Here is a 22,829-nt window from a genome sequence, read left to right on the forward strand (position 1 = left end):
CTATTTAAAAAACAGGGAGAAAGCTTCAGTCCCCCACTTCCATGCGTGAGAGCTGTATGGTCTGTCAGCTCCTTTTGGCACATATGGCAGAGTGGGATAAAAATGTGTCTGTAACTTTTAATGGAGTACCTTTTTAAAAAAGAGGCAACCTTAGAAGCCCTTCAACCCCATCTTCATTACCAAAAAAAGCACTGCTTATTCCTCGCAGTATCTGTGGCAAAACCTTATTTTTAAAAAGATGCCCAGTTTTTTAGTTTTCCAGCTTTGGTCAGTGTTGACTCCATAGTGCCAGAGAGGTGAAAGCCGGGCTTTTGCAAGGATCCTTTCAATGTCTCTCGTTTTCCCCTTCCCTGCTATAGCCATCATGCTGTAGACAGAAGCGCAGGCTGCTGGTCCCTCCTGCTGTGACAGTCTAGCAAGTTTAGCTGTGTCAGCAGGAAAAGATCACAGCACTGGGAGGGTTGATGCTGGCCCTTTCTTCTCTTACCCCCTGGCTGGGGCACTGCACCACTTCTGATTGATGGCTGGGTGTCTGGCCCACATACTATTGCGGCCAGTGAGGCATCTCATTTGTGTACCAGGTGGTTCCTCAAGCAGTTTAGGCTGGTTTTGGGTGATTCTTATTACACCCGTTTCCTCATTCAGCTCTCTTTAGCGTGGGTAATAGAGCTGTGCAAGGCTCAGGGTGCGCGCAGAGCTTCGTGCTCGTGGAAGCATGTGGTTTTTTGGAATTGCTTGTGAAGAGAGGACTTGGAGGCATTTCTGAAAGTTTTGTCACACAGTTGCTATGCAGCTTGAATTGAGTGCCTATGCGGACTTTGAATTCTTTTCTAAATTAAGAGCTCCGTCTCTTCTTTTGCGGGTATGTGCACCTGTGCATTTTTGCAAGCCTGTTGTGGTAAAGGCAGACTAGGTCCTTGTACAACTTCTAAGGCTTCTTATGTTTGTATAGATGCTTGAAATTATATTGGCCCCAATCCTGAAGTCCTTTTTAGCTCAGGATCAAAGTAGTACTGAATCCTTCAGTGGCTGGTTTTTCTGACTTTTAATGGGCAAGGGTAAATCCCGTCACATAGTCAAATGAGCAGATTGTGTGCTACCCTAGTGTGTATGGGGAGGGGATCACACAAAATCCTTCACGGACAAATTTCTAATAGGTGTTCTAACTGTTAATTCTGCTTCTTTTCACTTCCCTTAGCATAAGGAAAGCTACTTTTCACGTGATTGAATGCATTATGGTACAGGAGACATTTAACTTCCTCAGGGGAAGCATGATGCTATAGAGCAAAGCAAAATATTCTTTATCTGGTCAAATGCAGTAGGTTATGTAGATGGTAATTCTTGCAGGTCTGTAGCCTTTGAGTTGTTTATGTTCTGATAAAGTGAAAGCATTACTGTCTTTACTCTGGTAAAGAAACTGCATTAAAATTTATCACCCAAGCATGTGGTATTTATATGTGGTTTTGCTTTCTGTAACCATACATTGGCTTTCTGGATACATTGTCATGTTGTGCTGTGCGCGTGTAAGTGAGCAGGAGGGGAATTGCTGAAATCTGTAGGATTCATCTCTGAAGCATCTTCCCAGAAGGAAAACAAGTATAACAGTGCTGTCAGAAATTACTCTGAATTGCGGATATGGTTCCTCTTTTTTTATTTTATTTAAACTTTCATGGGTATCTGCATAGAGATTTCTTCTTGGCTGAGGTCACTAGTAGTGAAGCAAAAGGAAGTGGTGATGTTGTGCAACTACCAAGGGGAGAGAGTGGATGTTGGATTTAGGTCATGCTGGTTTGAGCTGTTATGTTGAAGTTATGTTGATCCAAAAGGTTTGAGTAAAGTCCTTTTCAGACAACTTCAGCTATATTTAACAGTACTTTGTGCATGTTGCCTTGTAGCACTGTCGTTTGTTAACCTTGAGATGACATATCTTTGCAAAATATTACTTGGCCTTCGTCAGCCAGTTGTGTAGGTTGGTGAATTGGAAAAATGTATATATTGCAAAAATTATAAAAAGGAGAGAATGTGGCAGTGGCTCACCATATTAATAGGATGTTACTTGTTCTTTAGTAACTGAGAGAGGCTAAAATGTCGTAGTAATGGTAGTCTCTGCATTTTTCTGTAGTCAAAATGGATTTGATAGCTTTGGCTTTATGTTTATCCAGCTTTTTGTTCCAAAAACCTTAAAACCAAACTTATCTTTGACATTGTGAAATGTCTGTTATGCCAATTAAGTCTGTGAATCATCATCAAAGGGATACTTGATTTTGTCTTGATGACCTTTTAGGTTTATGTTCTCTTTGCTTTTTAAGCTTGCAAGTAAGGAAGTTACCTATTAAATTAGCCCCGCAATGCTTGTTATGGAAATTCATCAGCCTAGATTCTGCTCCCATTGTATATTATCATGAGTATAATTGTAAATTTGTCCCTTAACTTATCGGTCACGTAATAGGCATGAACCGTGTTACGCAGTCTGTGTCTAGCTGGTCCCTGGGATTTTTGTGGAGAAGCACTGTAAATTACCAAGGTGTCAGTTTCTTCTGCCTGCTCTCTTAAAGTAGTTTTCTGTTTTTCTGAACAAGATTTCTTTCCAAGTTACATCTATTTATTTAACCTCTCCAGAGTCTGTGGGCCTGCATCAGCAGAGGAACTGGACTGGAGTCTTGGGTCAGATGCGAGTACCTGCCTGTGGCTGGACATGCATGTCTGGCTCTGGTGGTGCCTTCTGCTGGGGGAGATGCTAAATGGAGAGGCATGCTGCTCTGCAGACCTTTTTGGAGGCTGTGAGATCACTGGGAGTTGGGCCTTTACTTGAGCAAAACCAGACTTTTTGGAACATAAATTAGTATTGCTGAGGGAGGGTGGCTGTTATTGAAGTGCAGCATCAGTTTGGATGGAAATGTTGGCATTAAAAGGCAAAACCAAAACCCAGTGACCCAACGGTTCTGGATGTCCTGTGATTGAGCTTGTCCTTGGCCATCAAAACGTTTTGTGAGTGGCACTCAGAGGCATCTGCATCATTCCCAAACTGACAGTGAGTATGAATGTGGCATGAGGAAATCCTGGCTGGAGATTGTGCAGATGTCAGTGTCAGCCAGTGAATATGCGCAGGGCTTAGAGTTGTCTGTGGGGAACACGTTACAGTGTTCCCTGTAAAGGCTGTAAAACTGCTAGCGGCGATAGACGGCAATGTGTAACATTTGATCATCTACACTCACAGTCCTCAGTGGAGTTGATTTCATTTCAGTGATTTCTTTGGCCTTATGGCTTTTTAACTCTTCTGACATTGTATTTCTCCTTTTCCTTAAATTCTTCTCTTAAAACTGGCAAGGATGGCCCTTGATGGTGGGTGGTAATTGTGGTTTAATGGTAGTTTACAGGCTGGAACACAGACGAGTTGTGACTTGAAGGGGAGGAAAAAAAAAGGGCAAAAAAATTACTCGGCCTGCAGAGATACTCGGCCTGCAGAGAAGCCCAGCTCCTTCAGGCACTGGATGTGTAGCTCTGTAAAAGATGTGGAGTCCTTGAACACTGCAGCTGGGACAGAGTGAAAGGGTGTGTGCCTGCTGTCTTGAGGGCCAGCAGGTTTGGGACACAAGGACCGCACCAGGCTGCAGACTCCAGGTAGAAATGACAGCCGTGGTCCTATCTGAGAGACAGGAGTGTTCCCCCGTGCAGTCAAATGGCTCTGACCAGTTTTGTCGTCGTTTTGGCAATGAAAACAAACTTTCTGTGTATGTCCTGAACAGTCTATGATCTTAATCTCTAGAGCAGACGTTTCACCATGTATTTGATAGGTGTGTTGCAAGTCAGTTTGTGGGCAGCAGTTGTGTTTACCCATTGCACATTTTACTGTTGTGACAGTGTCATTCAGTTTTTCAGTCTTAGGGTGCAGCAGGATAGCAGAACAGATACTAAAGATGCCTGAAAACCCATGCTTTTCAGGGAGAGTCTCCAGCAGGGGCGTGGGCTTCCTAGCGTGTCCTAACTTAGTGGCTCTGGGAGTAAACTGCTAGCCAAAGATGGAAGCAATCCTGAGCAGCCCTGATACTTTATATTCTGTATCTCCAGAGCCGCACATATTTTGGGGGCACATACTTAAACCTTGTGTCTTAAAAAAAAAAAAAAAAAAGCCCAAACAAAAAACAGAGGTCCTTGTGCTGCTGATGTGGACTTGTGCGGTACTTGTTCAGTATCGTTTCTTTGCTTTCCTTTAAATTTTGTGCTACAAAGAAGAAAGTGGTTTCTGCTAAGACCTGTGAAGAACAGTAGACAGTCACTGAACAGTGCTTTTCAGGGTTATGATAAATCCTCCTGACAATTATACTGTAAATACTCATCGTATGTAAACCTATATCAATTTCAGAGCCTCTTTAGGCTTATCTGAAAGACATTCAGGAAGGGGTGTGAGTTGTTTGGCAAGGATAAGAGAGGTCCAAACTGGCAGTTGCAGATATTCTCTGATTCTCAGGTTAATTTAATTCCACTTTCGTCATCAGTTATCACCTCATAAAACTTAAGTTTCTGGAATGGTTGAAGCAAACTGATTTTGATCTGTTGTAATTGATCCATTGTAGAGAGAGTTTTTGAATACTTCGTCCAGGCAGGATCTTGATTCCTTGTCTGTTTTGTGGGAAGGGTTTTTACTGTGGTGCTCTCATGGGGTATTTCAGGAGCGTTCTGAAGTAATCTGCTAGTTGAACACTGCTTTTCTGTACAGCAAGGTGCAAGTTTGTGTCTGCTGTTCATCATTTACTAAATTAAGAAGTAAATTAGGTGATTGAGCTACCAGGTTAATCTTGATGGGAAGAAAAAGAGGAAAAGAGGGATTCCTTTTTGGCACCATGTGTTATGAAGCATCCCGATCTCTTGCTACGTGGTAGAAGTTTCCTGGTGTTTGCCCTCCCTCTCCCTTCCTGCCTGCTATGGGGCACTCCTGCAAGCCTTGCTCGATCCCAACCGCTTGCTTTCATTCATGTGAATTTGGTCATCTGGCTGTGCCTCAGCTTCCATTTGTCTCAGGGTGAGTAAGATCAGAAGTGGCTATCTGTGCATGATTTTCTGAAGAAAAGTCAAATCTTTGTCAAATGTGCACTGCCTTGATGAGATCTTTATGTAGACACAGAAAATGGGGCTGCAGGGAAAAGAGATTGCTCATCTCTTCTCCTGCCAACATAAATAATGCAGCATATGGGAAACAGATGAGTGACCTTTCTGTGAGAGTGCTAAGGACAATGCTTTTTGACTTTATTAAAGTGTTTGCTGGCTTTACTGTTTACCTTGTTCTGGGGAAGATACTTCTGATTGGGCACTGTAGCTCACTGCCCTGTTCCTTTAACATGAGGAACATCTTCCTGGCCTTTCCTTTTCAGTAATTACACTGACCTCTGGATGTTTCCATTGAATCTCTTGTTTATAGGCAAGAAGCTGTTCTTGGATGCACTTTGCTCATTAAAACTACTTAGCTCTTTGGTGGTTTTTCATTTCAATTTCCTTTAATGATATCAGTTAGGAAAGGATGTGTACATGACAGGTACTTTCCAAACACAAGCCTTGCTAGTACATGAGAAGCTGATTTGTCAAAGTGAAGTGGTCTCCCCCATGGCTGGGTGGCAGGTCAGCATGTGGAAGCAGCACAGGTCCGGCTGTGGAGCATCCCCAGCACCTGGTGTTGCTGGTGGCACTGGAAGGAGTGCTCCTCTCCTGCTGTGCACAAGCCCGGAAGGTGGACTCTGTCAGGGGCCATTGCTGCTCACCCTGGCTGTGTGGTTACCTGTGTCCCCACATGCCTGGGGAGCAGGACATGTTCGCTGTGCTTGTCCTGGCCCCTGCCTTGCCCAGCAGTACCCATGCTGCTGATGTGTGGTGTCACGTGGGTGCAGGGGGATGTCCTGCCAGGAACAGCTAAGTGGCTTTTGCCGATATGTTAAAAGCAGATTTATGTGTTTGCAGAAGCTGCAATATCTGCTGTTTGTTATAGAATTGGCAAATATTAGCATCGCTTTTGCTTTGTACTATTCCCCAGAGCTTCATCGTGCCTGGCCTTGTGAGCCTGGTTGAAGGCAGCTGCAGGTGCTGCTGTGGCTGTTTCCTGGTCCTCTTCAGGTGGTGTTGGTAGAGTGCCAGGGCATGACCAGAGAGCCGGCCTCCCTTCAGAGGTCCTCCAGAATGCTTGCGTCGGGGAGCCGCAGGCCGTGCCAGGCAGGCATGGGGTGGTCACTGCCTGTGCTCCAGCGAGATGAGTGGGAGAAGTACAGGGCAGTCCCTTGGGTCGAGATCTAGATCATCTGTGATCTGCAGGCTTTTCCAGAAATCGCCACGTTGCTGCTACACTGCGGTACGTTGAAGGTTTTATTCTGAGCTGCGCAAGTTACAGTTGTGTTTCTTTTCTATTTTTTAACGGCAGTTGATAGTCCCATGAGTCCAAGAGCTGGCGTTCAAGGGCCTTGTGCATGATTCCTCCACTTAAAACCACCTCTACATTGCCTTCCCTAAGCTTAGGGCTTTATACTGGCTTCTTCTTCTGCTGTGTGCCCATGGGTACATAGAAGAACGCAAGTTATGGAAAAAGGGAATCTTGTCAGCTGAATGAGCACCATTGTTTAATGAGCTCTATTTCACTTTCCTTCTTTCTCATCTTTATTAGAATTTCTCTTCTACTAAAGACTTGAAAACAACAGGCTTTGTAGAAATGCATTATTAACTGCCCTTCTGATGGGGCTTTTCATTCTTACTAGCATCTTATTATTAATGGGCTTCCATGAAATTTATAGAACTGTTGGTAAGCAAATGTTTGATGACTGCATCTGCTTATCTCATGTCAGTTGGTAAAAACAAAACGAACTCATTCTGCTTCTCTCCTTTTTTATTGTAGCAAACCTTCCCCAGTGATGTCCACTCCATTGAAGAAATTTTGAAGGTAAGGTGCTCTTAAATAATGTATCTCTATGCTTGCTTATATTTTGCACACATTAAAATAGTGTATGGGGGAAAAAAATACTGCTCTGCTTCTGTCAGCAGATGTTGCAATCACTAAAATTGTGTTTTGGGGTACACTGTGGAGAAGTAAAGATAAAAGTTAGCCTTGGATACAGCCAGAGTTATAAGACCAGTCTTTCTATCAGTATGTAAGCGTAATACAGTCTGGTGCAGTCCAAGAGCGAGACTGGCAAGTCATCTGAAACAGGCAGAGCTGCTCCTTCATCAAGTCAGGGGATTGCTGTTACTAAGCGCGCTTCCTCCAACGGCGCTGGACATGCTGCTTCCTGCCGATGCTGCCAGCCCCAGCAGCATGGCCCTGAATGGGAGCGTGCACCTGTATCCTTCCCACCCACCCATGCATGGCACTGCCACTGGGTGGCTGCTCCTTTACTCTAGTTCTAGTCCACTTGCGCAAAGCTAAGCCAGCTCTGATACAAAACTGTCTCTAACCTTGCATCAGAACTGGCTCTGTCAGCAGTGCACAGGCTCCCAGTAGCTGGGTCTGAGTACATGTCACCCATTCACTGTGCGGGGTGTGAAAATGCACTGTGATCTGCAAGCTGGCCATGCTGATACCAAGGCAATTCCTTGATGTCAAATACTATTCTGAGACACTGAAGTCCTAATGGAGCTGTTTGGTTTCTCTGATTCACTTCCCTCACTGTTGCTTCAGGTTGCAAAATCCTGATGCCTTGATTGCTCTCAGGAAGCTGTTGTTGGGCAGTGTTTTAGCTGAAAGGTAGTCATGCACAGGTGCTCACTAGCTGCTGTGTGCTGGTTGGTGTTCCAGCACATGCACTCCACCTGGAAGTACTGTATCCTTTCGTGTTTCACGAGACATCCTGCTTTCTTGTCAGTTAGTAATGCATAATGCTATTTTCATAGCAACTACAGGGAAGGATGTACAAATACATGGAGAGGTGTAGTGCAGTATATTGAGGAGTTTATCGTCTGTTGAAAGATTGCACAGCTAGTGAGTGAAGCCAGCAATGACCTGAACAGCGGGAGGGGAGAAAGGAGAAGGCAAGGGTGGTAACAATGAGATCAAATAGTTACCCAGGTTGGTTGTAGGCTGCTTTTAGTTCTTGCACAGAAACCCTTGTAGATTGTCTTGATCCCTGCTTATAGAGCCAAAGGTAGCGATGTCGTTTCATTCCCTGTAAATCTTTGCATTTCATGTTGTTCCTAATAGATAAGGAAGCTAGGCACACTGCCGAGCTTTCGTATTTGTGCCTTGATGATAAAATGGGACTTGTAAATTACAACACACTTTAGTCTATTTGGTGCCAAAGGTACGAAAATGTACTTTGCACTGACATGTTCCTTATTAATTTCTTTTAAGAGCCTGAGCAAACTGAATATGGTGCATGCTTGTCATGAGATGCATTCAGCATGAACATAATTCCTAACTTTCTGAGCTGAGCATAGTGTTAGTATTGTGTTACTCTGCATGCTACTTTCTTCAGGAAGTTGTCAGGGAATGGTTGTGATGACAGCCACTCTGGATGGGGATGGTGTGTGCACACCTTGAGTACAGAGGTGATGTTGGGCTGGGGGGGAAATCCTGAGATAATTTTTCCTGGAAAGGCAATGAGGTGGCAGGCCATAGGAATTCTCGTACTTCTTGGAGCGACTTTTATCATCCTCAGGATTTAAAACTTGAGGATTGGGAGCCAAGAAAAGTCTCTCTTGTGTGATTTCAAAGTGTGGTTCTGAACTTCCGAGGCCTAGCTTCCCCAAACACCTTGTCTAGATTAACCCCAATTGTATTTTAGCGTGTGTTCAAGACAGATTCTTGTCTCTGCTAGGCTTTTCATATGCAAGCCAAGGCTTTAGCATGCTTATCTGGGCCCAGCTGCAGTGCCAGAAGAGGCAGGTTGGAGGCTGATCTTGCCTACTTAGCCCTGTCCCATGGCTGTGGTGTTTGTGCTCTGCTTTCACCTGGACCATGGCTGAGCCCAAGAAGCCGGTACCTAGTCATGATGGTGGGTGAGAGTAATGGCAGGGGAACAGGGCAGAGAAATTCCTAAAGACAGAGCTTATTGGGCAGTCTCTTTCTTTGATTTGCAACCGTGTCCCAGAGCTCTGCGTCAAAGACGTCTTGATTGTTCAGAGCAAAAGCCAGTATTTCAGGCAGAATAGCATGGAGAATGGCTGGCAGTCAGAGCTCTCTGTCTGACCTCCTCAAGTTATGAGAAGCTTTGCAGCATTTTGTTGCTGTAAGGCGATATAAGAACCTCCGTAATAGGAAAGTCCTGTGCTTTGAAAAACCCCAGAATTACTCATATATGGGTTTTGTTTACTTTTCCCTTTATTAACTATGATAGCTGTAAGGCTGAGGCCTAATCCTGCAAACACAGTAAGTACTTAACTCTCTACAAGCTTCACTGAGATTGCTGTTACTTCAGCAATGTAAGTATGCTTGCAGAAAAGGAGCCAAGTTCTCACCATGGTCTGGCTGCTGTGGTCAAAGGAGGTCATCTTCCCGTGGTACCTTCTCTCTATGATTAGGTCAACAAGGACTTTTTTGGTGGATACATATGAATCTCTTAAGCGTAAAACTTCACCTGTGTGTATCAGCAGAAGTACTGTAAGCTGCTTCTCTCAATCTCTTGCCAGGAAATGACCCACTCATGGCCACCTCCCCTGACAGCTATTCATACGCCTAGTACGGCAGAGCCTTCCAAATTTCCATTCCCGACAAAGGTAAAACACCCTCTTTTTGTCAGGGCTTTCGATAAATTAGAAGGGAGCTTTCCGGCTCTTCCATGTGTTTTCATCTGATTTTTGTCCCCCCCTTCATAGGCAAAAGCTGTTAGGAGAGATTATCTTTAGAAGCAATAAGATAAATTAAAGCATAATGGATCTCGAGTTGTATAACAGCTGCTTGCAACTCATCATTTTACTGAGAATTAGATCAGATTGTGCTTCTGAGTAATTGTTTTTGAGTAAGTTGTATGTTAGTGTAATTATCTTTCCTCTTTTTTTATTTTTTAACCAAACTTTGTATTTTTAGAGTTGTAAGATGTTTAAACCAGACAGGGGGAGTAATGTTTCAATGGTTTACATGTTTGTTGTAATCGTGGGCTTCACATGCAACTGCTTTTCAGAAGCATTTTAAGCATCTCATCTCTGTTGCAGCACAAAACCCATTTTTTCCTTTATTGTCAACAAAAATGTTTGCTGACTGTGTTAAACATAAGTGTTTGGCAGCTCCTACAACATTTTTTTAATATTTCTTCAAGAATGCACATACCACTGATGTGCTAGCAATACATTTTTGGTGGCAGTAGCACGTGTCACTTCTGTCCATGCTAAGCTACATCAGGCCAGCTTAGAGTATTGGACAGTCCAAAGTCATACTTTGAAAAGTTAGTCAAAATACAGTAACAAATATTTTGTGGAAAACAAATCATCAATATGCTGCTATTGAGAGAGGTGATTTATTTTATTCTCAATTTGTACATTGTCCTTTCTTTCTAGGAATCGCAGCATGTTGGATCTGTAGCACAGAATGAGAGTAAGTAGAAATCCAAAGAAAACACCCTGCTATGTGTGTATTGACAGATAGTTTTGAGTGTCGCGTGTTGAGGAGAACATCCAATGTTTACATTGATTAAGGAGCATGAGTTCCTGTGCTTTGCTGAACAGTGATGAATTTAGACAATGCTTAAGAGATTGCATACATTCACTATGTGGAAATTAAGGCAGCAGTTCAGCAGAGAAGAAACAGTATTTCATTAGGAAACCCCATTTGGAGTGATGAATATTCACAGTGGCACACAATTATGTCCAGGAAGAAAGTGACGTTCTAATCTGATGCTCAGAGGCCATAGGATAAGATATGCTACCAGTGAGGCAAATAAAACCGACTGATTCATTTTTGATTTACAGAACAGCATGACGCACCTTCAAAAACGTTGCCTACTTCTCAACCAAGAACATCGTAAGTAACCAGACTCAGTTCTTATCTCTACTGTACAGTTACTTAAAAGAAGATGGAACTAATTAAAATTTGGTTTACTTGATGATTCTGAAGATCAAGGTTTTATCAGTCTGCTTTTTCTCAGAAAACTTCAATGCAGGGAATTTTCACCAACAGAAACGTGACTGTTTCATTATTATAATGACTGTGTTAAACCAAACTGAAGAAAAAAGCCCCATCTGTTAATGCACCAGATTGAAGGGTTTTTTTTTTCTCTTTTAGTCTGTGGCTACTTAACATCTTGTCACACTTAGTGCTATTCAAACTACTTATAATGCATTCAACTGCCAAAAATTATAAGGGATACAAACTGAATCTGATCTATTCTGCATCGTTTTGAAGCCTGTGAGGGGTAGTAAAGCAACAGCTATGAAAACTGAAAACTAGGGGTGAAATTTTAAAGCAACCGTATGGTATAACATACTGCAATTGCCCAAGGAAAAGTTTTCTAAAAAGTGTTGTCTTAATTTTATTTTTATTTAAAACAAACAAAACTTTCATGTGGACTTTCTGAAAACTCAATTTGTAGTCTAATAATGTTAGCTCGTTGCAGTGGTGTGAAGATGAAATTTCTATAGCTTTTTAAAATAGTATTTCTATATTTCTACTTTTTATTATATATTTCTTCTTTTGCCTATCACGTTATGTTTTCTTTTAGAAGAAAGCTTCTTAGAATTTGAGTCTCAGTGAAAGGTGTTTATGCATAATCACTATGAAAGTTTTGCAAGGCTAGGAAAGAGTACCAACTAATAAATTAATTGTTCCAATTGAAAATTTTAACTTGGCAGATAAAATAACTTGCTACTGTTCTTGTAGGTGAAAGTGGCTATATATTAATTAGGTTAATTACAGAAATTGCTTGAAAGTAGTTTTGCGTGGGCTGATGTTAGTCTTTCAGGATTAACCTGGCCAGATGGCAGCATTGATAGGTTCTGAGCCCTCAGTAACAAATAGAAATCTTTCGATGTCTGCAAAGCTAAGTCAAGGCAATTGCCAAACCATTAAATGCCTATCAGTTCACATGATCTTTCAAGATCTCATGTTACTCCATGATATGTTGTTCCATGGAAGGCTGCAAACTACAGACTACAAAGCTTACTCCACTTGTTTTCCTTTTCCTTATCATGAACAATTTAAAAACAAAACGAAACAAAACTGGGCTGGTCATAAGTAAGAGGAAGAGCATCTCTCCATCTTGGTTGAGATTGTAGAATTTTGCAGTCAAGCTCTGTAAGATCTCTAAAACAACCCTTTTCATACTGTTCCAGCAACATGCAGAGGAGCCTTCACTGGCTGGGAGTGTAGGATAGTGTCTTGCTGGGTGGTCAACTACTCCCTTAATTCAATCTTTATCTTGCTTCTCATCTTCCACCCCAGCTTACTCCTCCTGAACGATTTCTGGAAATTTTCCTTGCACTATTAAAAACACTAGTTTCAAATACTCTGGGCTCTGCCTTCCTCCTCAGTTACCCTACAACCATCGTCTTTATTTCAACTCTTCACATCTGCTTGGAAAAATCCCTCTAGCACTTTAGTCAGTTTTCCAGGTGGCAGAGAGAGAAGAGACTTTTACTGTAGACAAGAATCTAAAAATACTCCTTTCTTAGCCCAGAGGTCCAGAATTGTATATCTGGCATGGTACATAGCTCTGTCCTTAGCCAGCACCCTCCCTCTGCTCAGTGTCCTTGCAGGCACTTCAGAGCCAGTGCTAATCTACCAGGACGTGTGCGTACCCACAATCAACGAAGGCAGTTGATGCAGGAGGAACAGGGTGGTTTAGGACTATGTCCAAAATGGAGTCAAGTGAGACTTGCCCAAGGACTTACTCTACATCTTTCCTTTCAACTGACGCATCCTTTCTTTTTTGTTTTCTTTTTGTTTTCATTTGCACAACAGGGCTTGCTTTCTTTGCTGTTCAAAGCGCATGTGACTGTCTGAAAATTCAGCTGCCTAGAGTAGCTCGCTTTACAAAGTGTAGCTGGCCGAAAACAAAAAGTGTTTGTGCTGCTTAATTAGAAGTTGAAATCCTGGTACATCTGTGTGCACCAATTAAGCATTCAGCTTCACAGAGCATGCAAGGGTTTCCCAGATGGCTTTTATTCTTGAATACAGCCCTGAAGTTAGCACCTGGCTGTGCTGGAATGGAAGTAGCTGTCCTTTTAAAAGCAGAGATGCAAGCTCATTGTTGGTGATGCATCTTTAACCTAGCTGGCAGAGAGGGACCAGCCAGTGCTTTCAGTGGGGTTATTTGGCAAGCGATATTAATTTTAGTGCTGCTTCTCTTGCTAAAAGAGCTCTTTTTAAATAGCTTTACAGGGAGATTGATGATGTGTATATAAGCTGCAAATGAACAGGTCGTGCAAATGAAAACTTGGCATCTATTAACTCCTGAGCTAATTAAAGCATTAAAGCAGATTTATTTTCTTTAACTAGGCTATTTAACAATTTGTTGAAACCTTGTTTTGGGGAAACTGGCTTTTGTTTATCCATGCAGAAGTCAGACTCATTTAAAGTTTTAGTGTTCTTCCTTGATCCTAAATTGAACTTGAGTAGTTGCAGTTCTTTTGTGCTGATGCATTTTATTTAGCTGCAGCTCAGATGAAAAAGGCAGTCCTTTTTCTTATAAACAGTTAAATCAGTTTTAAAAGAAGATCTAGATAGTGTTATCCTCTTACCTCTAAAGGAAAGTCCACAAATCTTAAAGCAAAACAAAAGCAAAAAAAAAAAAACCACTTTCAGAACTTTTTAGCATCCCTGGAAGTTCGTTCATTTTCACCTTTGAAGGACTACTTCCCCTAACAGGTTGGGGGAAAAAAAAAAAAAGAAATCATTGAGATGCCAGCAGATATTTGGCCAAACTGCCCAGAAGTGTGGAGAATGGCTGTATTGTTGCTATTCTTTCTTCCATTTTGTGTCTCAGCGGACTGGCAGTGAGCATCAGCTCTAGCCCACATGCAAAGCTGGTGTGTGCAGGATTGCTGCGGACTGCGTGCTGTTTGCCTTCTGTAGGAAATTCAGGGGGTCTCATTTTGTGGTGTCTCATAGCGCTTCCATTCAGTGTTTGCTCTAAAAGAAGAGGCAAGAGGTGATTTCCACCAAGAAGGTGTGTAAGAAACTGAGGCAGTGGAGGCTGGGAGATGGAGGAGGATACTCACAGGGGAATGGCAAAGTCAAAATGCCTGAACAAAGAAAGCACGTGGGCCTTTGAGTGTAGACAGAGCCCTTGTGCACTGAGAACCTCTTTTGCATCAGTGAGAGGTACTCGGGGACTGTGGGGTCAGTACCTTTGCAGGAGGCATCACCTACATGGGAGGGGTTGGCTCTGTACTGGTAGACATAGGAGACCTTGGAGGTTTCTTCATGTTGTCCTGCTCTGTGGACAAGAGCAGATTTGTCACTTCTGGTTTGTGGAATTGTTTGTTGTGAGACTATGACCAGCTTCAGCAGAAACATGGTCCTGTTCCAGTGAAAATATCTCCATGCATGTCAACTGCTTTTATAGGAGTGTAAAAATAATTTGTCTAGTTAGGGGGGATAGTGTTTAAATAAGGGAATCACTTTTTATTAAAGATTTTTACTCTATTGTCACAGAATCCTAAAAGCAAACTGCTTAGGGTCATTAGAGATGACCCACAGAGCCATAAATCTTTTTCGCTTTGTTCATAATCTGACCTGAAGTCTTGAAAGAGTGTGAAGGTTTGAGTAATTCTTCTTTTCCTAATAAGCATCAGGAACACTAACTCTCTCCCCACTTTTCCAAGGTGATGTGGTTCACTGGGGATCTTTCATATTTGTTTTCTTGCTATAAAATGTGTTGGAGGCTTATTTTTCTTATTTGAGGATGAGAAAAATTTCTCAGAGAGCCCTTAGTTTGAAATGAGGTTGAAATAAGCAGGGGTTTGACCTGATTGATTAAAACCCCTCTCTCAATTCTCAATCTTTTCATCCCATTTTTGGAATTACACTTGTGTAATTCTTTGGATTGAGGAGTTGGTCTGTAGCTAGTTTCAAGATTTGAATAGCTATACTTTTGAATAGCAAGAGTTTTGTCTGTCTCTTTTCCAACTCCTCCTGGGATGTCTGCGTGATTGCCAAAGAGGGGGATGACAATTTGGGAGAAATTTGGATCCCTCCACACAAATCCTTCCCTTCCAGTCTTTTGAGGACCTCAGTAATGCATTGAAATTACAAGCAGCAGTTACCGCCTGCAGGCAGAGGACTGAATTTTATGCTTTTGGAAACATTTTCAGGCAGCCTGCTCTGTACTCTAGCAACACTAAAACGGAGTTCGTATCTCCCCACTTGTAAACTACTTGAAGTATCTGAACTACTCGATGTGACAATTACCGCTGAGGTGTACAGGAGCATGAAGTTCATTGTGTAGAAAATAAATAGGAGATAATCTTGACCTTGGCATTTACTTATGTACGTGTGGTAAGAGGCTTCAGCAGCAAAAAGAGAACCCATGTGACAGAAGAGATATTTGCAGCTGCAGAGAGCAGGAATACGCGCAGCTTCTGGTGCAAAGACGATGCTTTCTGCCCCTTGGGGAGCCAATGCAGGCTGGTAGGGTGTTAGTCTCTGTACAAGGATCAGACTTCCTCCACCCTGCCCTGCTGTGTTAGTTGCTAGGCAACCTGTGCTGAGGAGCGCTTCCCTCACAGGACTTTGGTTTTGTTGTCTGTAGGTGGCAGCCAGTGGTACTGACCTCCATTGCAGTACGTCCTGAGATCAGTTGGGAAAGCACAGTAAAGTGCCTAGGTTGTGTGTTACCATTTTATCATTCATTCAGGTAATGACAGGGTTTAGCACACTAAGCATGCTGAATGTTCAAAAACGATGTGGGAGGTTGGTTTGTTTTGGCAAGCGCAAACCAAGTCTTTTTCAGTGTCTGCTGCTTGAAAATGTGTCTGCCTTGGCTGATATTTATCTTCTGGTTGTCTTTCAGAATGCTCCAGGACGACCTGCAGCTCAGTGATAGTGAAGAGAGTGGTGACGACCAAGTCAGTTTTAGATGTTTTATACACTAGGCACACAGACATCCCTTTAAATCATCATGACTTGTTGTGTTGTTCTGAGTTCCTTAAGCTAACCTTTCCTTCCTCTCCTCTTGTTTTTGTGAACAAAACAGGTTGTTGAAAAGCCACTTTCTCCACTTGCTCCTCCAAGGTACAGGTTTGTTCCCAAACTACTAGCTAGACCAAATAAGGGGGGAAAAACAAAACTACTTTTTAGATATGGGGTAGATGGTTCCTGGTTTCTCTTGTAGATACAGGCTTTGGTTTCTAGCTGCTTGAAGTGTCTATTGAAAATTGACTTTAGTCGTGTGGGTTTTTATGGAAGGCTGCAATTAGAAATTAATAATCCAGGCATGCTGGATTTTGCCTATGAACCAGAATTGTATTTCCCTTCCTTTCTCCTCCTCCTTTCCACCGGTGTATACGTAGAGCACACTCAAGCTAATGGGATTTTCAGTTGTAGTAGTGATGGGTGAGGTGCGAGTGCAGTTTTAGTTCAGAAGGAAGCCTAAAACAGCTAAAAGGGTGGAGAATAGAAAAGGGTTAGGTAGCCTCATTGAGGCTGTTTCAGCTCCTCCTGATAAGGCAGCTGATTGTAAGCAGTTCCTGCCATGTGGTGTTAGAAGCAATACTCAAGGCAGACTGAACAGTCATGTTCCAGCATTAGAGGAAGAAAGGTGGAGAAGCCCAGGATTTTTCCTATAGGAGAGCACTGAGATATATTTTTGGCTTGATACCTATATTCTTCAAGCACAGGGTAATGGTCTACAGAGTCAGACTTGCAGAAGGGCATGCCAGTTCTTGGCATGATCTGAGTCTCTGCAAGCTCTTGAAATGGAATGTTCTCATGATATCAGTCTGGATCAGCGAGGAGCTTGCCTCCAGATCATACAAATGTATTGATACTGACATGGGAAACAGTTTTCAAAGTTAAAAAAAAAAAAAAAATCAACACTTTGATTTTTTGTAAGCCCATTTCAAAACAGAAAGAAGCTGTGCATAGGAGTCACGGCTCTTCCTCAGTCCCATCCACTCCCATTGTCAGTGCTGAAGGAAAACACTTTTGAGTAGGGGAGGGTGTTGCAAAAAGTGCTGCTGCTTGACATAGCTGTTAACGAAACGGTTACAGCACCTTGCCCAAGTAACACAGATGAAGAAATGAAAAGTTAAGGGGGAGAATACAAAAAAGAGAAACCGTTCTGGAATGTACGTTTCTGTCTTGTTAGCCTTTATTGGAAATTTTTTTTTTGAGGGTTGGGGCTTGCAGAAAAGTGTTTGTCCATTCTGGTTGTTTTTTAAACTTTGGTTGGCTAAATGCAGCTTCATATTGTAGCAGTGACGTCCTGCTTATGTATTTGTCTGACTGGGTTGGAGCTGAAGGTTTTATTTCCAGAGGTTTTTAACTCCAGTGCTTTATCTTTTGAATATGGCAATGTATTCCTTTGGCCCTCTCCCCTCTCCTCTCAGTGCCAAAACATGGGGTTTCAGTTTTATTTTTGAATCCTGCCATGTCAATACAAGTAAGTAACCTTCACCCATGCTGCTTTCTAATTTTATCTTATGGTGGACTTGCAGTGCCGTACAGTCCCAGCCCAAGAGTGTGGCATCAGCACATTCCAGCAGCCCGGAGTCAGGGAGCACCAGTGACTCAGACAGCTCTTCAGACTCAGAGACGGAGAGCAACTCAAGTGACAGTGAAGCAAACGACCCTCCGAATCAGTCAGCGCCTGAGGTGAATGCAAATAAAATGTAGAAGCTGCTTAATACAGCCTCTTGCCTCGGACTCTCTGCTGTCTGCAGTCAGGACAGGAGACCTGAAATATCGTCATCATTCAAGTGTCCCCTTGACAACTTTGCTGCATCATCAGAGTTTTCTTGCCCTTTGCATCCCTTTTAGAGTTCATCAGTTAAATAACCCTTAGTAACAGCGTAATTAGACTTCTACATGCCTAACCTTGAAGTCTTCCCCCTTTCTTCTTTGGCATCATTGTGTAGCACTCCGGGAGGAATTAGTGCCATCACTGGCAAGACACAAGCAAGGTGCAGATGAGAAGCACGGCTTGTCTGGGGTGTTTGGGGCCCACCTCTGCCCACGCGACTGTTCTGGTTGCCAAGGCTATGGGCTGCTACAGGATGAGACCAGTTTCCTAATATTTTAAGAAGAGCTGCTGCCTCCCTGCAGCTCCTGTGCATGAGTGACAGATGCAGCTTCCTAGATCGCAGCTGAAGTGATCAGACCTGCAGAAAGGGCTGGAATGTGCTTAGGCTTGCTTCTGTTGGATTTGGCTCAGATAGTGCTGCACTGGCATTTCTCAGGCTTTTGTTGGAAAAAGCAGAAAAACAGAACTTGGTGCATCAAAGTTTCATAGTTGAGACCATGCATTTTTAAAAAAATCTGCTGCAGAAGCGCTCATCTCATAGTTTCAAACAGTTCCTCCAGCTTGCAGAACATCCTCAGGCCAGTGGCAAGTACATGGTTATATCCTGTGGACCACAGCTGATGTAAACTAATCTGCTGACAGTTTTGATGTACTCTCACAAAGCTCAGAAACCTTGTAATTTATTTCTTCCCCTCTCCCCCAGCCCTAGCTTTCCTTTCTTTTACCATAGAAGCACGTAAACAGGGAGAATTTTATGTGCAGAAAACAAGCTTTGAGAAGGGATAACTTCATCCAACATCTAGCACAATTTACCCTCCAGGAGTTCAGCTACAGGCTTTGCCCTCTGCAATGAAGGTGTCTTTGGAAGGAAATCTTGCCAAATCCTTACCAAATCCTGCCTGGTTTGTCCTGAAGAGGCTAGATTGTGAGATACTTCTCCCTCTAGTGAACTCTCAGCTATTTGCAATTGACCATTTTATCCTTTTTTATTCAGCAAACTGTTCATCCATGGTGCTCAAGGAGCAAGTTAGTGTACGTGGCCCATTTGTTTATAGTCGGTTCTTCATATACAAAAGCACAGACTTTAAGACCTATAGGCAATAGTTCCCTCTTTTTTTTTTTTTTTTTTTTTTTTTTTTTAGTTAATACCTTACTATCCTTTGTGTTTGGAAAACCTAATGAAAACCTGTATCGTCGTTCCATGTAGATCACAAATGAATACCAATGGTAGAAGTGCTAGAAAAGGATCAGAGTATGCCGCTGTCTGATAGCTACCTGCGTTATAAACCAAAGTTTAATTAGTCTTTTGGCCACTTTTTTATCGCTTTTTTATGGTGTTTGAAAAAAAGAATTTCTCTTCAGTGGCTAATAAATCAAAATTATAATTAAAATAAAGCAGATTTGTGTTATCTGAAAGATATAATGGGATTTGTGGGTTTAATTTTACTTACAAACCCATGATAAAAACTGTTTTTTAAACAAGGTTTCTAGATTGACTCACTCAAAAACAGTTGAAGACATGTTTATCCATGTGTTCTACAGCGAGCTGAGTCTGAGTAGAGAAGAAAATCACAGCAGAAGGGATTCATTAGTCTTGGAAAACCTTTCATGGACTAGGCTTTCTCTTTTTGGGGAAGAATTGCGGCTCATCTCACAAGTGAGAGTTGTGACTGGGGAGAATCAGTGAGGGCAGGAGTGTAGCTGTGCTCTGATGCCCAGATAATGAGCTACACATCTGAGCGATGCTGACACGTATGTGGTATTTTCAGAATGGGCTCCAGAGACTCATGCCTGATTTGCAGCTTCTGTTGTCTTTTTTAGGGTTAGTTGGGTTTGATTTTTCTCATAATTTGTCAGACTACTGTTAGATTAGGCAGGGATTGTAGCAACCATATTATGTTATCTGACTGTGACTCCAGAGGCCTTCAGACCTCGGTTATTGTTCGTGCCTTGCTTGATCCAGAGGGAAGTGACTGTTGGGTGGTGTAGGTAGGGAACTCGGAAGAGGCTAGACTTGATATGTTAGCCATACAATTTGTTTTGGCAAATGGTTTTATTTTTGTTAAACCACAGGAGCCTGACAGCCTACCTGTCAGACTTCAATGAGGTGTGATAGCTGGCACAGCTCCTTATCTGTTTTGAAAGCAGTGCTGTATGCAAATAACTTTCCAAAAGCATTGCAAGGACAGCACGTAATCTGTTTTTGCAATTGCTGCTTTTTTGATATGTTGTCTGATTGTGCAACGATGTTGGTTAGTGGCAAGCCAAGATGAAGCTTTCGTGTAGACTGGTCTCTTACTGAGTGACAGGTAGGGCTAGCAGAGATCCAGGAGAGCTGTGCAACACATCTGATTTATCCTGTGTAAAAATGAGGTCTGTGTTTCTGAGATAAGTGTTGATGTGCACATGCTAGCGCATCCCCACTGTCTCATGATCTCTCACTTTCAAGCTCTTTTAACAGTAAGGGGAAATTTTTCTTGTTTCTAGTAAGCTGTGCTAGGATGGAAATAGCCCATAAAGTCATCAGTCTTGCATCCTTCCTTTGTCTTTTTGTCTGCAGCCTGACCCACCAACTTCTAATAAGTGGCAGCTTGACAACTGGCTAACCAAGGTAAACCCACCAGCAGCGCCAACAGAGAATCTCAGCGAAGCTGCCCATGGGGGTGGATGTGAGGTGGGCAAGGAGCAGCCACAGGGTGTCAGCAGCGATTCCTCCCACGAGCACGCAGAGCTGAGGGAGACTCATCACAAGAGCTCCAGCCGAGCAGCCAGGGCTCCTCAGGAGGTTCATCTTCCGACCAAACGCAACTGCCAGAAGTCTCCCGTGCATGCCGAGGAGCCCTTGCCCAGGCAGACTGTGGGTATCAAAAGGCCTGGCAAGGCCCTGGTGCACGAGAAGCCCAAGGGAGGCCTGAAGGTGGAGAGTGACCCTGGTCCTTTCGAGGTCAGAGACCAGTCTTCCAGAGACAAACCAAAAGTCAAAACGAAAGGAAAGCCAAAACCCAGCGACAGAAAAGACCTGAAGCCAGCACTGAAAGAGCCCCCTGAAAACAGAAAGCACAAGAGCTCCAACCAGGCCAATGCCAAACCCGTCATGGACCCCAAGCTCACGAGAGACATTTTGCTTGGCAGTGCCCAGGAGCATCTTGCTCTCGGTCCTGTTCCTCAAGGCCAGGGCACAACCCCCACCAGGACTAGCGACCACAGGCCTGCCATTGCGGCCAGAGAGGAGTTTCACAAAGAGAAACTTCCCTTGGCTATCACGAAGAAGAAGAAGTTGCCCTCACCGCTGAGTGGCTCCGCAGCCCCTCAGTCCCTCATGGTGAAAATAAATCTCCCTCTCCTGTCAAGAGTTCCCCAGCCCCCTGGGAAAGGGAGTCACCAGAAGAGAGCAGAGGCCAAGGAACTCCCCAGTGCGAGGAAGAGGAAAATCACAGACACTCCTGACAAGTCACTCCAAAAGAGGAAGGTGAGAGGTGGAGGTGGGTTTGTACAACGACCAAGGTGGTGGTTGAAAAACCTATGTGGAGAGTTAATTTCCTCTTCATGGGTTGGGAGTGGACCCATTACACTCCTCAGATGAAGACATTATCAAACTTGTGAAGGGAATGTCTATCAAAACTGTCTACAGATGTTTCTTGTTGGTCCCCTGCTGAGCAAACGAAGAGCCCTGTAATCTGTCTAACAAATGCTTTGGTGTTTTAAAATATTTTTTGCTGTATTTTCTTGAAATACTAGTTTTCTCAAGACAATAAAACCCTAGCCCTCTTATGTTGGGGGAGCTTTTGGCAGCAGACTATGTCAGCATGTGGCTGGTGACAGCCCCCCTGGTAGCATTTGTGGTTTTCTTTGGCTTTTAACCCAAGCAGGGCTCTGTAGGGCTGTGGTGCCCCTCTCCTCCTGCAACCCCTTTAAAAGCAGCACAGTATCTGAAGCACCTCCCAGACTGTGCCATCATCTGCACTATCTGTTTAATGTCTGTTACAAGGAGAGCACCTTGCCTGCAGTTTGTGGAGGTGCCCAGAGGGAGGAGAACCCACCCAGACCACCTCAGTCTGTGGTTTTCAGTTTTGTCCATGTATGCACCTTCTGCTGCCTTCAGCCATGCAACCTCAGTCTGAGTAGGGTAGTCTTTTTCTGTGTGGAGTCATTTTATTTCTATGAAACAGTTGAGATTGCTTGCTTACTCAGAGGAACAAATTCTGCAGGAGTGAACTGTGTTGTTACTAGGGGTGATGGCAGCAGTGCTGTGTTGTTTACTTTTCCATAAATGCTGTCTTTTAACTGAACCAGGTTCACTGGCAGTGAACAACCATCACTAAACACTGCTTCAGATCTCAGTCTTTGGATAAATACATAGAAAACTTTGTTAGATTTCCCTGGAGCTGCTGTGGTGCTAGCAGCGATGCTAAATGCTTAAAAGATGCATATGTCCAACAAGGGGCTTTCCAGAGACCCCTTTGCAGAGTCCTTTATCTCTAATAGTTGCTTTTCCTTGAATTACAAGACAGCCCTTTATTTAACTGAGATGGTAGTTGCTCACACATGTTTTAGGGAAGCTGACTCCCAAAGGGGACTGTGAATATACTTCCAGCCAGCTGGTTCAGTTGCGCAAAGGGTTAGCTGCAGGCCTTATGGTGAATGGCTATTCACTGTGGGTATTTCAGTGCCTGTATACCTTTTTGGTCTTCCTCACAGAGCAGGTGGCTTAGCATGTGTGGGTGAATAACCTTGGTTCCTGTGTGGGTTTCATTTAGTCTTGTCATTTTTGGAACTTCCCCCAGTTGGGAAGAATTGAGAAGAGCAGGGGAATGATAAAGAAAGTTGAGACCCCCCAACAGTTCCCCTCTTGCAGAGCAGCAGGAGAAAGGTAAACAGGCAGTAACTCTGTTGCTTCTCCTGCTATCTCAAAGACCAAAGAGAGGAACTGTTTGATGTTAGACATGTCTTCCCTTGCAGTCCGAGTGT

General features: G+C 43.2%; 1 protein-coding gene across 1 annotated transcript in view; it reads left to right on the forward strand.

Moving 5' to 3' along the window:
* AFF1 (ALF transcription elongation factor 1) overlaps positions 1-22,829 on the forward strand; it is a 97,664-nt gene that overhangs the window by 60,084 nt on the left and 14,751 nt on the right. The window contains exons 4-11 of the mRNA XM_009959374.2: positions 6,872-6,916; positions 9,598-9,684; positions 10,462-10,498; positions 10,873-10,924; positions 15,912-15,966; positions 16,095-16,132; positions 17,557-17,713; positions 20,422-21,330. Coding sequence (XP_009957676.2) covers positions 6,872-6,916; positions 9,598-9,684; positions 10,462-10,498; positions 10,873-10,924; positions 15,912-15,966; positions 16,095-16,132; positions 17,557-17,713; positions 20,422-21,330 — 1,380 coding nt within the window. The remainder of the gene's footprint in view (positions 1-6,871; positions 6,917-9,597; positions 9,685-10,461; positions 10,499-10,872; positions 10,925-15,911; positions 15,967-16,094; positions 16,133-17,556; positions 17,714-20,421; positions 21,331-22,829) is intronic.

The sequence above is a fragment of the Leptosomus discolor genome, chromosome 4, assembly GCF_034619465.1.
Source record: "Leptosomus discolor isolate bLepDis1 chromosome 4, bLepDis1.hap2, whole genome shotgun sequence".
In the NCBI taxonomy this organism is placed as follows: Eukaryota; Metazoa; Chordata; class Aves; order Leptosomiformes; family Leptosomidae; genus Leptosomus; species Leptosomus discolor.